The sequence below is a fragment of the Lactuca saligna genome, chromosome 3 (genome assembly GCF_052625555.1).
Source record: "Lactuca saligna cultivar CGN05327 chromosome 3, ASM5262555v1, whole genome shotgun sequence".
Classification (NCBI taxonomy): domain Eukaryota; kingdom Viridiplantae; phylum Streptophyta; class Magnoliopsida; order Asterales; family Asteraceae; genus Lactuca; species Lactuca saligna.
The window spans coordinates 40,121,273-40,137,563 of record NC_136419.1 but is presented as its reverse complement, the minus strand read 5'-3'; the positions used below and the strand labels follow the sequence as shown (position 1 = coordinate 40,137,563).

Genomic DNA, 16,291 nt, shown 5'->3' with positions numbered 1-16,291 from the left:
ACTAATCCAAAAGATGGAGCGTGGGAGAGAATGAGACTTACCTGGCATGCGTCCTAATTCCAAAGCGTCGTAACTCTTCAACAATCAGATTTCTATAGAAAATCCAAACATTACCATGGAAAATCCAAACGATGTCTTCTCCAAAAGTAAGAGTTAACGATCATTCTTCTATTTCTTATTCAAGATTTCAAGTTAATCGATTTCTTTCATTTTTTTTTTGATTTTCCGAATTCGTCCACAACAACCATTAGTGAATCAAATGTTATTTTAGAATTGAGAGACTGATTGTGTCTCGTTCTTCTCATGATTTCAAAAAACGGGAAACTCTATTGTTTCCATTCTTGTTGTCGATTTCCTTTTTCTAATATAGCACCAATGAGAGTTCCAATCATTGCCTCAATTGGATTTCTTTCTCAATTTCTAGAAATTTGAAGGTTCAGTTTTCAGAATCGACTGTTAGAGGTGAAATTGATTTATGATAATATGACTGTGAATCTCTGTATGTTCTATCGCTCTTGAAATTTCTTATTCTTTTTTGAAATTCGATTTGTATGAGGTTGTTCAAGTTAGAGACATAATCAAATGTTAATATTTTTGAGTTAGAGACAATTCTTGAACTTTATTGCGTAATTTCGATTTATAATGTTAATATTCTTATTTTTTATTTATGAATGGTACTTTTTTTTTTTATTTCTATGTTTTTGATATGTATAGAATTTTCTGTTGTTGTATATAGTTTTTTCAACTACTTATAGGTTATTACCAACAACAAGTATTCTGGATTTAAGCTATTCACCTAACAACTTTTTGTCGATGATAAATCTACTTCAGTTGGAGGTCAACAACTTATGTACAGGAACAAAACTGAACAAGTTAATGAAGAAACAAAGGGGATGAGACTTTAGTATTTTAATACTTCTAATAGCATTGTATTTTTAGTTTCCCCCATTCTATTGTGTACGAATTTAAATATATTTTTATGTATGTATAAAATAGTGTAATATACGAATAAATAAAAGGCCCCATTTTTTATTTTGCCCCGGGCCTCCAATCGTGTTGGCCCGGCCCTGCATATAAATATAAAAATGCATATTTATATGGTTTATATTATATAAAAGATATAATTAGATGTATTTGTACATATTACCAAGTATAAATATGTATTTATATCATAATTATATGCATACTATAATTTTTATATAGTGGAAATACATATTTATATCTATTAAATACAAATAAAAATATTTTTAAATGTATAAATATGTCTTTAAATGTATAAATACGCTTTTTATTTGTATTTAATACATATAAATATGTTTGGAAATATATAAATACATTTTCATTTGTATTTAATAGATATAAATATGTGTTTCATCTGTATAAAAATTAGCTTATGCAAATAGTTATGAAATAAATACATATTTATAGTTAGTAATATGTACAAATACATATTAATATATCTTTTATACAATATAATCCATATAAATATGTATTTTGTATTTATATGTATATAATATATTTTTATATGAAATAAATATATATTTATACCTGCTATATACAAATAAATACTTTTTTAATATATAAATACGGTTTTAATGGAATACATGGGAATTCAAATGTATATGAATACTAAATACAAGTGTATATATATATATATATATATATATATATACACACACACACATATATATATATATATATATATATATATATATATTTAAAAATATATTTATATTAATAAAAATATTTGTATACATTTAAAAATGTATGTATAAAATATTTTCATACATTTAAATGTAATAATAATAATAATAATAATAATAATAATAATAATAATAATAATAATAATAATAATAATAATCAAGGTAAGAGTAAATCCAAATATTTTTGAAAAACTTAAGGGTAAATCCGAATATTTTTGAAAGTTCAAGGGTTTTACTGGTATTAGGTTACCGTTATGTTACCTGAAAACCGGCTACAAATGTAAAAATAAACAAATTAAACAAACCTTCGGGCTTTATTGGACCTAAAACACGTGCAGGGATAAAACCGATATTTTTATAAAAACTTAAGGATTATTATGTCATTTTTTTCAATTTTCTTTGGTGAAAACGATTTGCTCTATGGAATTCGGGTAAACAATGTTTAGGCCGGAAACCCGATTCGAATGTCGATCCAAAAGTTAAGGCCTTAACTCGGTTTGGTCCATTTCACATCACTTCGGGCTTCAAGCGTATCCGGGTGAATACATCTAAACCCTACCTGTTCTCTTACCTCCCTTTTTCTCTCCCCCGCCGAATCTGCCTTCAACATCTTCGGCTTTCATACCCTGAGTTTTGAGGTGCGATTTACATTATTTTCCTGCAACTTTTTCTGTAAATTCATCCAAGTTGGTAAATATTTAGGATTATATGTTATCTTTTTATAGTTTTATTTCTGATGATTTTCTGGTACTAGTGATGGTGAAACGACTCGGTTTTTGTGTTTTATATGTTATATCTATACGATGCTAGGGTAAATACCGGTCTGCTTTTTTACCTTTTCTCTGACCTCTCTTTCATGATGATAAACTATCTGCCTATGATGCATAGCTGTAATCTGTTGCTAGTGATGCAGTGATGTTTCGACAATATCTTGTTATTTTAATGAGCACCAACCGTTTGATAAAATTTCCCAATTGGCAACATGCTGGATCTATTGTTTGGTCATTGAACACGCATGCAATACATTCATATAAAAGTTATTTCATATTCATTTCGATCTGGAATATATAGTGGATGTTCGATTGAATTTTAAACTTGATAGACAAATATTACTTTTACTCAATTGGAAAATTACTACTTGGAAATGTGATCGTAGTCTGGGGTAGCTTTGCTTATAACTTGTCACAGACTTTAATGAGATAGATATACAAAGGTGTGATAGCACCAATTACAAGTTACTGAATACCTATTTTCTTGTTTGACTATAAAACGAACGTGAAGTTTGATTCTAAAGTCCCCGTTGTCTCAAATTTCAGAGTTAGTGTTCTTCATCACCCAATACACAGCTTGCAAACATGGCAACTCAATTGAGCAAGAAACGAAAGGTTAGCCTCATCATCATTCATCAATCACTATCACAAGCTAATGTGAACCTTTTCTTCTCCTTCTTCTTATAGCTTGTAATCTAATTTCTTTTTGGGCATCAGTTTGTAGCAGATGGTGTGTTCTTTGCTGAGTTGAATGAGGTCCTCACAAGGGAACTTGCAGAGGATGGTTACTCAGGTGTAGAAGTTAGGGTTACACCAATGCGCACGGAGATCATCATCAGGGCCACCCGTACCCAAAATGTTCTTGGTAAAACCCTAAAAGCATGTTTATCATTAATGTAATCATACATGACAATTTTAGAAAAATAAATTGTTACTTCACATAATAATAATAAAGTGTGATTATATGGTTATTGGATCAGGTGAGAAGGGAAGGAGAATAAGGGAGCTGACATCTCTTGTTCAGAAAAGATTCAAATTTCCTGAAAACAGTGTGGAGCTTTATGCAGAAAGAGTCAACAACAGAGGACTCTGTGCCATTGCTCAGGCTGAATCTTTGCGTTACAAGCTTCTTGGAGGCCTTGCTGTTCGCAGGTTTCTTTTATTCTTTAACATATTTTTGGTCATTCTAATTCAACCAATCTTTGTGTAATTGATGATAAAACTGTTTATTATAGGGCTTGCTATGGTGTTCTAAGATTTGTTATGGAGAATGGAGCAAAAGGGTGTGAAGTGATTGTAAGTGGAAAGCTAAGGGCTCAACGTGCCAAATCCATGAAGTTCAAGGACGGGTACATGGTTTCATCCGGTCAACCGGTCAAGGAGTATATCGACTCTGCTGTCAGACACGTGCTTCTTAGACAGGTAAGCAAATGTTGTTTATACTTGTTTTCAAAGTTATTAAAATGAGATGCAGATGAAAACTTTCTATAAATAGTAACTAGTGGTATGTGTACAGGGTGTTCTTGGGATTAAGGTAAAGATCATGCTTGATTGGGATCCTACTGGGAAGCTTGGGCCTAAAACTCCATTACCTGATAATGTTATAATTCATATGCCTAAAGATGATGTAATTGTTCATCCCCCAAAAGATGTTGAGGAATACAGACCACCACTTGTTGCTGATGAGCCTTTGCCCATGCCCATCCCTCTACCTGTCTAAAACCAAGTCTTTAACATGATTAGGATTCTATTTGATTCCAAGACTTTTAAGTTATAGAAAGATCATTTTGTTTTTGTCTTTTTGAGTTTTGCTTTCATGAATGACCCTTTTTGCATTGATGTAAGTTTATTTCTACTAATACTTATTGTTGAATTTTCTTATTATGGATTGCTGTATTCTAATGTAGGCCCATTTTTGTTTGATTTTGTACTGACTTTTGTGCCATGTTTAATGCATATGTTTAGTTCATCTTACTACTTTGTACTAACTATATCTATATAACTATTTTAACATTGGAGTAAAATAGGTATAAAGTTTTGTTGTACATAGCTGGTCAGTATTGTTTACATTAAACACGTTAGATGACCTGGAACCTTTTCTCACCGAGTACCAAAAATAAATTGGTAAAAAATGTATTTTTCAATCTGAAATTTGGACATTAAGGATACATGGCGTGCTGAAAAAGGTTATAATGACATATTTTAACCATTAGTATGTTCTTTTTAGGATATAAAACTATAACAAAGGGAGATTGATCGTGTGCTTAATACACAAGTAGTTACCCCTACATAAACTTAACCATTTTCCTCCTTCCCAGTATAACTGTATAAGAGTGTTACTTTGGAAGCAGACTCATTTATTTATGAACTTAAAAACTATTACAAATTCTCTTTGAATTTGACAAGACCTTACATCTTAAGAAGTATGTTAATTTGTTTATGATTCTAAATGTTTGCAGGAAGTGAGTAAAAGTGAGGGTAAAAACTAGTATCGTCTATTTGTCTTCTAATTGTTGCATTCTTGATGAGGAGATCAAACCAATTACCAACTTTGTGTGAAACTTAAAAGGGAAATTCTTTTTCAGCAAAACGTGCCATGAGAAGTGACAAATACATCAACATTGAAGTTAACATATGTGATAGGTCAATCATGTGTTAGGGTCTGAATTCAAACCCTGGACCTAATGATATGATATCTAATATTGCAAAAGGCAAAAAGCTTAAATAGCAATGTTGCTAGTAAAAACTGACAGTCTGACATCCATGTGTATTAAGTATATCCTCTCATTATAATAATAGATATTGCAAATACAATGTTGTTGACTAGTGTAATAGTAATTGGTACTAGATATGCAAATACAATATTGTAAAAAATGACATCTATGTGTATTAATTATATCTTCTCATTATCATAATAGATATTGCAAATACAATATTGTTGACTAGTGTAATAGTAATTGGTAGTAGATATGCAAATACAATATTGTTGACTAGTATAGTAGTAATTGGAATGATCCTATAAATACAATGTTGTTGACTAGTGTAGTAATTGGAAATGATCCTATAAATACAATGTTGTTGACTAGTGTAGTAGTAATTGGTACTAGATATTGCAAATACAATGTTGTTGACTAGTGTAGTAGTAATTATGTATGCATGTGTGGTGGTTTTCATCCATTTTTCTCCTTCAATCACCAAGTCATTGTGTTCTCTTGTAAATATCATTTGAGGTCTTCATCCATTTTTCTCCTTCAATCATCAAATCCTTGTGTTCTCTTGTAAATACCATTTGAGGTATTTCGTATGTAATCTCCAGAGAACATGCAAAATTTTCAACTTCCTACAAGATTAGGATATATTAGCCGTATAAAAACATTATGTAGGTTGAATAAAACTCAAACTTGGATTCATAAAGATTCATACCTTAAACCATTGTAGTTCACGTTGTATTTGTAAAGCTACCCTGATATAAGATTTAATTCGTTGTTAATTGACAGTTGTTGAGAAAAATGCAATAGGTTATTTTCAAAAGAGTCTTTGATTGTTCTACAAGTACTCTTTTGACCAACAATTTGATATAGTAGGTTGTAAACATTATATTGAATAATGTTGTGACCATCTTTGTTGGCACTCCAAATTGCATTTGGAAAGAAAGACCCATGATTTGCATTTTGACTAGTGGCTTCAATAATCGGATCCTTTAATAGCCACACTGCAACATAGATCCAAATAAACATCTCAAACAAAAGAAATAAACCTCCTTTTCTCTGCTATTTTTGGTTCATCGAGTAAAGCATAATAATCACATAAATTCGTACATCGGTACAATTACAAACATGAAATTAAAAGTTGGTAAGACATAAATACATAATCTTTATGAGTTGCATTTACAATATACTTTGTTGTTTTGAATGTTCTTTGTGTGAATAAAAGTAGGTAATTTTGGCAGTTTATGAAATAAAAAAGAAGAAAATTTACCTGCATGTTCATATAAAGAACCAAATATCCAAACTTTGACAAGAGCATCTGATCTTTTGCATGTAAAACTGGTTTGAGGGGTTACTGGTTTTCCATTGATATGGTGACTATCTAGGAGACATACTAGCATCTGTATTTTCCACAGGCCATAGTTGTCCCTACCACTAAGCTTCGAATTGAAGGTAGTAAAATTTAGGGCACAAATATGTGATGGATTTGAGTATTTTTCCCCAACTGAGCTTTCCATCTTTGTTTTTTTTTTTTTTTTTTTTCTGTCCATCGTTCTTCCATTCTGTGACGTATTTAAAGCGAAAAAGTTAGGAAATTTAATTGTGGTGCTGACAAAAGCCAGTGCCACGTTCAGCAAGATGCCTTTTTTTTTTTTCTTTCATGAGTCACGATCCATGATAGGTGGCAGATCGCATTCTCTATACTTTATTTATTATTAATAATTCATAATTCATAATTAATATTAATGTTAAGATTAGATTAGATTTGGTGGTAGTCGGTGGATGATAGAGATAGACCATCGACCTCTAAAGCATAAAAATAAAGGTTAAAGAACGTATTTTGTATTCAATAAAGAATGGTAAATCTTTATTAATTAATATTATATTGGATTTGATGATACTCGGTGGATGATAAGACAATCGACCTTCAAAGCATAAAAATAAAGGTTAAGGAACGAATTTTATATTCAAATAGAGAATAGTAAATCTTTATTTATTAATATTATATTGGATTTGGTGGTGATCGGTGGATGACAGACCGTCGACCTTCAAAACATAAAAATAAAGGTTATAAGAGCGTATTTTTATATTGGTAAATCATTATTGTAATAGTTTATTATTTATAATCTTTATTTATATTTTAATAATATAAAAATAATTAGCATGATTTTATTATTACAATATTAAAATATGATTTTGTGGAAATGTTTTAGTATGTGATTGAAGTTGAAAAAAGTTTTAATGTATGTTTTACACAGTAATGATATAAGATAGAGGTTGGAGTTGGTTTTAGTATGTACGTGTTGTAAAAAAAAACCTCTATTATTTAAAGTCTTTCTTAGATATGATCGCCTCAGTATCACTATAACAATTTTAAAAGTTTTAACAAAATATAAAAAATGACTTATGACTTAAATTACGATTGAACTTTCAATTTTGTTCTCATTTCCTCTTTATGATCTTCTATCCTGTTTTTCTTATTACTTAAGACTTTTGATGTAGATTACCATCGTTTCATTATTGATGATCCTGGGTAAGCGATTTTTTATGAAGATTTCCTTAGTTTCAAATAAGTTGAATATTAAAGAATTAGACGATGATTAAACTATAAGAAATAAAACGCCTATTATATTTTAAGGTTTTTAACATTATATTATCATATTCCAAAATAACAAAAATTGATAGCACTAGCTGTAAAAACAAGTAAAACTTACACCAATGAAACAAGGAAAAACTCATCAAAAAGGCACCAAATCAAAACTTTATCATCCATAACTTTAGAAGTCTAAAAATTCTAATCATATTTTAGACAGGTACAGGAATGGGCATGGGCAAAGGCTCATCAGCAACAAGTGGTGGCCTGTATTCCTCAACATCTTTTGGGGGATGAACAATTACATCATCTTTAGGCATATGAATTATAACATTATCAGGTAATGGAGTTTTAGGCCCAAGCTTCCCAGTAGGATCCCAATCAAGCATGATCTTTACCTTAATCCCAAGAACACCCTGTACACATACCACTAGTTACTATTTATAGAAAGTTTTCATCTGCATCTCATTTTAATAACTTTGAAAACAAGTATAAACAACATTTGCTTACCTGTCTAAGAAGCACGTGTCTGACAGCAGAGTCGATATACTCCTTGACCGGTTGACCGGATGAAACCATGTACCCGTCCTTGAACTTCATGGATTTGGCACGTTGAGCCCTTAGCTTTCCACTTACAATCACTTCACACCCTTTTGCTCCATTCTCCATAACAAATCTTAGAACACCATAGCAAGCCCTATAATAAACAGTTTTATCATCAATTACACAAAGATTGGTTGAATTAGAATGACCAAAAATATGTTAAAGAATAAAAGAAACCTGCGAACAGCAAGGCCTCCAAGAAGCTTGTAACGCAAAGATTCAGCCTGAGCAATGGCACAGAGTCCTCTGTTGTTGACTCTTTCTGCATAAAGCTCCACACTGTTTTCAGGAAATTTGAATCTTTTCTGAACAAGAGATGTCAGCTCCCTTATTCTCCTTCCCTTCTCACCTGATCCAATAACCATATAATCACACTTTATTATTATTATGTGAAGTAACAATTTATTTTTCTAAAATTGTCATGTATGATTACATTAATGATAAACATGCTTTTAGGGTTTTACCAAGAACATTTTGGGTACGGGTGGCCCTGATGATGATCTCCGTGCGCATTGGTGTAACCCTAACTTCTACACCTGAGTAACCATCCTCTGCAAGTTCCCTTGTGAGGACCTCATTCAACTCAGCAAAGAACACACCATCTGCTACAAACTGATGCCCAAAAAGAAATTAGATTACAAGCTATAAGAAGAAGGAGAAGAAAAGGTTTACATTAGCTTGTGATAGTGATTGATGAATGATGATGAGACTAACCTTTCGTTTCTTGCTCAATTGAGTTGCCATCTTTCTTAGTAGCTAATAAGGAATGAAAAGCCCTGACAGTGAAATTTGGTATCATCAATGCGTTAGCAATAATGGAAAGTTGTTATCAATAGCGGCGTTACAAAATTTAGATTCATTTCTAACATATTGTTAATCAAGGGAAGAGCTAGACAGTAACTTGATATCTGTTATGTTATCAAATTTCCAATGTCAATCGAGCTTCAAATACACGTTATATTATATAATTAGCATCCATGTGTGTGCTGTTCAGGGATTGCAAACATGTTCGGATGATTGGAAAATATCATCATCTAGAAGGCATTCATAAAAGAAACATATCATTAACGTTTTCAACAGCAAGAGAAATTATCAAGATGTCTGATAAAAAACAGGTTGAACCTCCATAATTTATCAACATACAAAAATCAAAAGAAAACCTAAGAAATAACGAAGCTTGTCTATCATACAGTAGATCAAAAAGGAAGCAGATAAAAAGCAGTTTGACCATCACAACAGCACAGATTCATCGAAAAAAGTACAGAAAATAACACACAGTGCTAAATAATCAGCGGTGTATATAATAAATTAAGGAAACTTTTGAATGAGGGAAATGGAAATTGCAGCACTAACCTCAAAGGAATCAACCTGAAGATGTTGAAGGAAGACTCGGCGCTGAAGAAGAATTGGTAGGGTTTATTGCTGTATTCACAAATCCACAATCAAATTCAAATAGCGTGAAAGCCCAAACTGAAATGAAGTGGATAACCTTGAGCCCAATTTCGTGTCCATAACTCCGTCAGTGGACTGGTGACGGTGTTTTTAACTTTTTTTATCAGAAGTTATCTTCTAAAAAAGAATAAAAAAATACAAATATCTTGCAACAAGTTTTAAATGTATAAAACTTATTTTTTTTATTGCTATATATTTATATTTAATATATATTAATAATTTGTAAATATGGTTTTGTGAGTGTTAGTGATTTTTTATTAATTTTTATCATTTTCATGACTAATATCATATCATATTATAACTTTTCCAATCCTGTAATATAAGATACAAAATAAAGCATTTTCCTAGAAATAAAGATTTTGCTTGTAATCATATATATATATATATATATATATATATATATATATATATATATATATATTAAAAATATATTCTAACAGTTTTCATCATTCATAAAAGTTAAATTATTGGTATTTTATAAATTGTGATTTTGATTTCTTACTATATTTTAAAATAACACTTTTGGTCCATTGCATAATTTCTTTCTATAGTTTTCGTTTTTATTAATTGCAAAGAAGTTAACCGTCACAATGTGCAAGATAAGTCAAATACTAGTTTATATTTATTTAAGGTTTATCTTTTCGGGCAGAGAAAATCTGGATTTCATAATGGATCCTCTTTTTATGGTGGATCATTTTTAACTTGACACACTTAGTTATTTTAGATATATAACTATAACCTAGAGCTGCACAAGAGACTTGGTGTTATTGAGTTTTCGAGGCCTGAGTCTAACTTTGTCTGAGCTCTATTTTCTAAGTCTGGACCGGTCTTATCCATTTTTTTGTGGACTTTTTCTTAAATGTTCGGAGTGAGCATTTGTTGAGCTTTATCCGAACTTTTTCTCTCCAGACTGGTAACCGGGTTGGGCTTTACCTGGAGGTATTTTTATTGGATCGAATAAGATCTTAACCGTTTGGGAAAAAAAATGACTTTTAGGAGTTGCTTTGGGACAGTTAAGTGAGGTTTAACAAACAATATTCAAATCGAGGTTTAAGATTCTTAGCAAAGTCACTCGGACACCAAAAAAGAAAAACTTGGGACTTGGGAGCACTTTAATCAGTAGGAAATGATGATAGCAAGCAGCACGCACCATGTTAAAATGTGCAAAATCAATGGCGTTAGGCGGTAATCCATCCCTTTAGGCTTCAACGATATTGGAACGCAAATGTATTCATTTTCATTAGATTAAATATAAATGCAGTGTAAATGCATTCTAATTTGTTATTTAAATGTTAGGCCATGGGGTATGGTTCTTTTTTCACGCGTAAGAATCCTATGTGGAGCCTAGGTGGAGGAGATGTTCACTAGTGAACACCGCCTCCAATATGAGTAATGGCGGTGTAGATTGAAGCCAATTACGGGTTCTCACACCCAATCAAAACCATTTCTTTCTGTCTCTCTCTTCTTTCTATCTATCTCTCTCTTTTGTCTCACTCTTGTTCACTAGTTGTTCTCTTGTGAACATCACCTCCATCAATAGTAAATGAGTTGTGAAGATGTATAGAGGATGATGTGGAATGGTTTTCACGCGTGTTGTATATTATAGAGTAAATTACAAAAATGGTCCATACGCTATAGAAAATATTAACAAGTTTTGGATTTCTTGCACGGATATGCCTTCATAGAAATGTTTTCCTTTCAGTTATGGTTCCTAGCACATGTAAAATGAATTTTCTTATAAGTATATAAACTTTTTTGTTATATGATATAACCAAAATATATATTATTATTTTAATATATAGTTGGGCCCAACCCTTCACTAAAATACATCACAAATTTAGTTTCACTGTTTTATCATTTCACGGAAAATTTTGTTATTCATTTAATTTTGAATAGGGGTGCAAATGAGTCGAGTTGAGCCCAAGCTTGACCAAACTCGGTTCGAGCTTGTTTAAGTCAAATGAGGCTCAAACTCGAACTTTCTTAAACCGAGTTGTACTCGAGCTCGTAAATAATTATACAAGTTCAGCTTGGGTTTGAGCTCAATTTGTTTTTTAACTAACGTGTCTAAATAAGCTTAATCTCAATTCGAACTCATTAAAAAGCTCGTTATTACTACTCTAAATCCCTAATTACCCAAATATTTTTTCTTATTTTAATATATAATAATAATAATAAATTATATTATATATATATGCTTGTTTAGTCTTGCGAGCCTAATCGAGCTTAGTGACATAGGCTCGAGCTCGTTTAATAAACGAGCTTATCTTTAAACTCGAGCTCGACTTGTGCTCGTTTAAAATCAGTTTCGAGTCGAGCTTTCAACGAGTCGATCCCGAATAACTTGGCTCGTTTGCACTCCTAATTTTGAGCATATTAAATATATTTGGTTAATGAATAAACAAATGCGCAACATTAACTCTAGATAAATAAATATAATTGCTTGTTTAAAAACATTTTGGTTAATTGTTTGATAAGTAATTAACTCAACACATGATACGACACAACCATTACGCTCGACAAGGTGGTCAAACATTTTCAAAGTATATTATTGTCGTAAAACACATTCTAACGTGTTAATTTGTAATTAAAAAAAAAAAAAAAAAAAAAAAAAACTCATCTTTATTATTAAGAAGCTCAAAATAAAGATATCATCTATATCTCTTATGTGTATATACACACACATACTAAATTAATTTGTAAAAAACTCATCTTTGTTATTAAGTAGCTCAAAATAAAGATACAATCTATATCTCTTTTATTAAAAAAAAAAAAAAAAAACTAATATTTATTTATTAAAAATTCAAGATAATGAACATGTATATATCTTGTGTGATTTTCTATATTATAACTATATATTCGTAAAGATATCATCTATATCCTATATAATATAAGAAGATTTTTATTGATTTATCATTATGAGCACATTTCTAAGCTACATAGTGTTTCTAAAAGATTCGTAAAAATATTATCTATATCCTATATAACTTAAGAAGATTTTTGTTGATTTAACATTATGAGCACATTTCTAAACTACATAGTGTGTCTAATAGAGCTCTGTTTGGAAATAACAGCTTTTAGGAAACCTTCTAGATATTACCCCCGCTTAGTTGGGAATCAGAAAATTTTCTATTAGATATGGATCATTTTTGTAATTTTTTAAACATACAAATCACTTCTATAAAAAAAATCTGCTTAGAACCTTGTTTGTAAGTTACAAACAATTTTTGTAATTTATTTTCCACACAATGACTGAACATGCTAATATATGAAAGTCTTGAACACATGGTTCATTTTTATAAACAACTTCTGCAGACATTTTATGTATATTACAAAAACAATTTTATGTTATTTTTCTTAACATATATGAAACTTTTGTGGCCAAAGTCTTAAACCTAAAAATATACTATTCATTTCTCAATTAATATGTGTGTGTATATATATATATATATATATATATATATATATATATATATATATATATATATATATATATATATATATATATATATATATATATATATAGGGGATAGAAAATATACATTACAGCTCCACCTAAACTTAGGTACTAAACCTCTAAAATATATCGTTTTAACATGCTAAATATACCCGGTTTGGTTTCACTTGGTAAACACATCATTCTCCATAACATTTTTTTCTTTCATTATCGTTTTATCATCTCCGTTTTCTTTCCTCAATTATCGTTTATTACTTCATCCAAGTGAACATTACTAAACCCTAAACCTAAACCTAAACCCTAAATTCAAACCCTAAACACTAAAGCTAAACCCTAAACCCTAAACCCTAAACACTAAACCCTAAGCCCTAAACATAACCCTAAACCCTAAACCGTATTGTGTCGATCTTGAATTTACATCTTGAAGTATTAATCGTGAATCCATTAACCGTAATCTTTATATAATAAAACAATGTATTTTCAAGAGGTTTAGTGTCTAAGCTTAGGTGGAGCTGTAATGTATATATATATATATATATATATATATATATATATATATATATATATATATATATATCTTTACTACTTATAAAAGAAATCTAACTATTTCTATAAATAGATTGAATATAATAATATTATTTTTTTAAGACGTACAAACGATTAAGCTAATATTACAAACAACCATTAATAAAATAATATTAAATTTTAAATTTGTTTTGATTCCTTATATTTCTCAGCAAAATCCTAATTTCATGGTCATTCAAAATTTAAAACCTTTTCATCCTAATACGCTTCAACAAATATCCTTTAAATGTTGCATTTGCAGCTGATTAAAATATCTCATAGCAGACGTGTGTTTGTTCTCTCCACCTTATAAACCCTGCTATAAATCCCACTGCCATGAAGTATTTCCCTTATAAACCCTAATCGTTTTTCTCCCTCTCTTAGACGAAGACAATGTGTTTTTTTTAAGAAAAAAAGTTTGAAAATATTCCAATTTCTCAAAAAAATTTACCCCAAATGCGAAACTGGGTAAAATTTTCCATTTTGCGAAGACTACAGGGATGCGAAATGAAAATTCTGCACTTTTGTCTTTTTATGACCCCATTTTGCGAAGTTGGACCACTTATATTATTTCTTGAAAAGATCAGGTGCCAAATGCGAAACTCTAAGCTTTCTTCCCCAATTCGCATTTATACATTAAAAACTTCGCATTTTCATTCAAATTCTTCGCATCTTGCATCCATCCGTCTTTGAGTTCATTCGCATTTCATCGCATTAACTGAGAAATTAATCAGTTGTCTCATATTCGCATTTCAGTTGTTTGAGAAACCCAGATACGAACCCAAATGCGAAACCCACTGATTTCAAATGCGAACCAACCAAAAATCATCAACCACGTACTTGTGTCACCAAATGCGAACTGAATATCACCATTAAATTCTCCTCGCATTCCATAGATGCGAACACAATCCAGATCTCCGACTCCAAGCTTGCGAAATCAAAATCAATTAACCTCAAACAAATCGTGAACTTCTTATGCGAACTGTTTTGACCCACAAAACCAAATGCGAACTCAATTGATGTCATATGCGAACTGATTTCATAGATGCGAACACAATTGATTTCATATGCGAATCCACATCCATCGATATGAAACCAATACCAGTTACAAGCAATTAGTAGCAACAACCATCGATCCTCTAATTTTCAATTACTCAGCCTTCGCTTTTCATACAACCCGTCGACCCTGAAAAATCGATAAACACCAAATGTCTCATTTTTAGATCGATTTTCTGATTAAATGTCATATTTGAAGAATGATCGATTTTCTGATTAAATGACCCCATTTTGCGAAGTTGGACCACTTATATTATTTCTTGAAAAGATCAGGTGCCAAATGCGAAACTCTAAGCTTTCTTCCCCAATTCGCATTTATACATTAAAAACTTCGCATTTTCATTCAAATTCTTCGCATCTTGCATCCATCCGTCTTTGAGTTCATTCGCATTTCATCGCATTAACTGAGAAATTAATCAATTGTCTCATATTCGCATTTCAGTTGTTTGAGAAACCCAGATACGAAGCCAAATGCGAAACCCACTAATTTCAAATGCGAACCAACCAAAAATCATCAACCACGTACTTGTGTCACCAAATGCGAACTGAATATCACCATTAAATTCTCCTCGCATTCTATAGATGCGAACACAATCCAGATCTCCGACTCCAAGCTTGCGAAATCAAAATCAATTAACCTCAAACAAATCGTGAACTTCTTATGCGAACTGTTTTGACCCACAAAACCAAATGCGAACTCAATTGATGTCATATGCGAACTGATTTCATAGATGCGAACACAATTGATTTCATATGCGAATCCACATCCATCGATATGAAACCAATACCAGTTACAAGCAATTAGTAGCAACCATCGATCCTCTAATGAGGAAACAGTTTCCTATTCGATTGTGCTTTGCAATGACAATCAATAAAGCTCAGGGACAAACAATTCCATATGTAGGTATCTATCTTCCAGAACCAGTATTCTCGCATGGACAACTTTATGTTGCATTGTCCAGAGGGGTTTCACGTTGCAATACAAAAGTATTAGTAAAGCCTAACGAAAATTCAAAAGGTGATGGGGTTTATACAGCAAATGTGGTGTATAAAGAAGTATTGCACGATTAATATTTTGTGTCGTCTTGACTGGTTGCTTTTTATTGGTTATTTGATGCATGATGTAACAAATAACACCATAGTTTGATTATATTGTCTTCAACATGTACTTTTTTTTAACATAACAATTTTGTAATGGAAACATATCACCGAAAGAACTCACGTGCCCCGCCGCTTTGCGCGGGTAGACGGCTAGTATATATATATATATATATATATATATATATATATATATATATATATATATATATATATATATAAATCTAGCAAAGCAGCCTTATTTCAAGTATCAAGATACCTTTTACATAAGTATTTGCACCCGCAAT

At 31.0% G+C, this 16,291-nt stretch overlaps 2 protein-coding genes and 1 long non-coding RNA gene across 3 annotated transcripts; 1 reads left to right on the top strand and 2 right to left on the bottom strand.

Annotated features, from left to right (window-relative positions):
- The first annotated feature begins 2,223 nt into the window (after positions 1–2,223).
- LOC145035792 (small ribosomal subunit protein uS3z-like) lies at positions 2,224–4,399 on the top strand. Its single transcript, XM_078984302.1, has 6 exons — positions 2,224–2,341; positions 3,020–3,088; positions 3,191–3,338; positions 3,454–3,625; positions 3,709–3,895; positions 3,990–4,399. Exons 2-6 carry the CDS (start codon positions 3,059–3,061, stop codon positions 4,191–4,193), a joined length of 741 nt encoding a protein of 246 aa, XP_078840428.1. The 5' UTR covers positions 2,224–2,341; positions 3,020–3,058; the 3' UTR covers positions 4,194–4,399.
- Positions 4,400–5,337: 938 nt separating this feature from the next.
- Positions 5,338–6,734, bottom strand: LOC145035790 (uncharacterized). Its single transcript, XR_013678378.1, has 3 exons — positions 6,452–6,734; positions 5,897–6,185; positions 5,338–5,813 (listed from the first exon to the last, which is right to left on the bottom strand). It is a non-coding gene; the product is annotated as an uncharacterized LOC145035790 (long non-coding RNA).
- Positions 6,735–7,842: 1,108 nt separating this feature from the next.
- LOC145035789 (small ribosomal subunit protein uS3z-like) lies at positions 7,843–9,863 on the bottom strand. Its single transcript, XM_078984299.1, has 6 exons — positions 9,731–9,863; positions 9,092–9,153; positions 8,842–8,989; positions 8,555–8,726; positions 8,285–8,471; positions 7,843–8,190 (listed from the first exon to the last, which is right to left on the bottom strand). Exons 2-6 carry the CDS (start codon positions 9,119–9,121, stop codon positions 7,987–7,989), a joined length of 741 nt encoding a protein of 246 aa, XP_078840425.1. The 5' UTR covers positions 9,122–9,153; positions 9,731–9,863; the 3' UTR covers positions 7,843–7,986.
- Between the last annotated feature and the right edge of the window lie 6,428 nt (positions 9,864–16,291).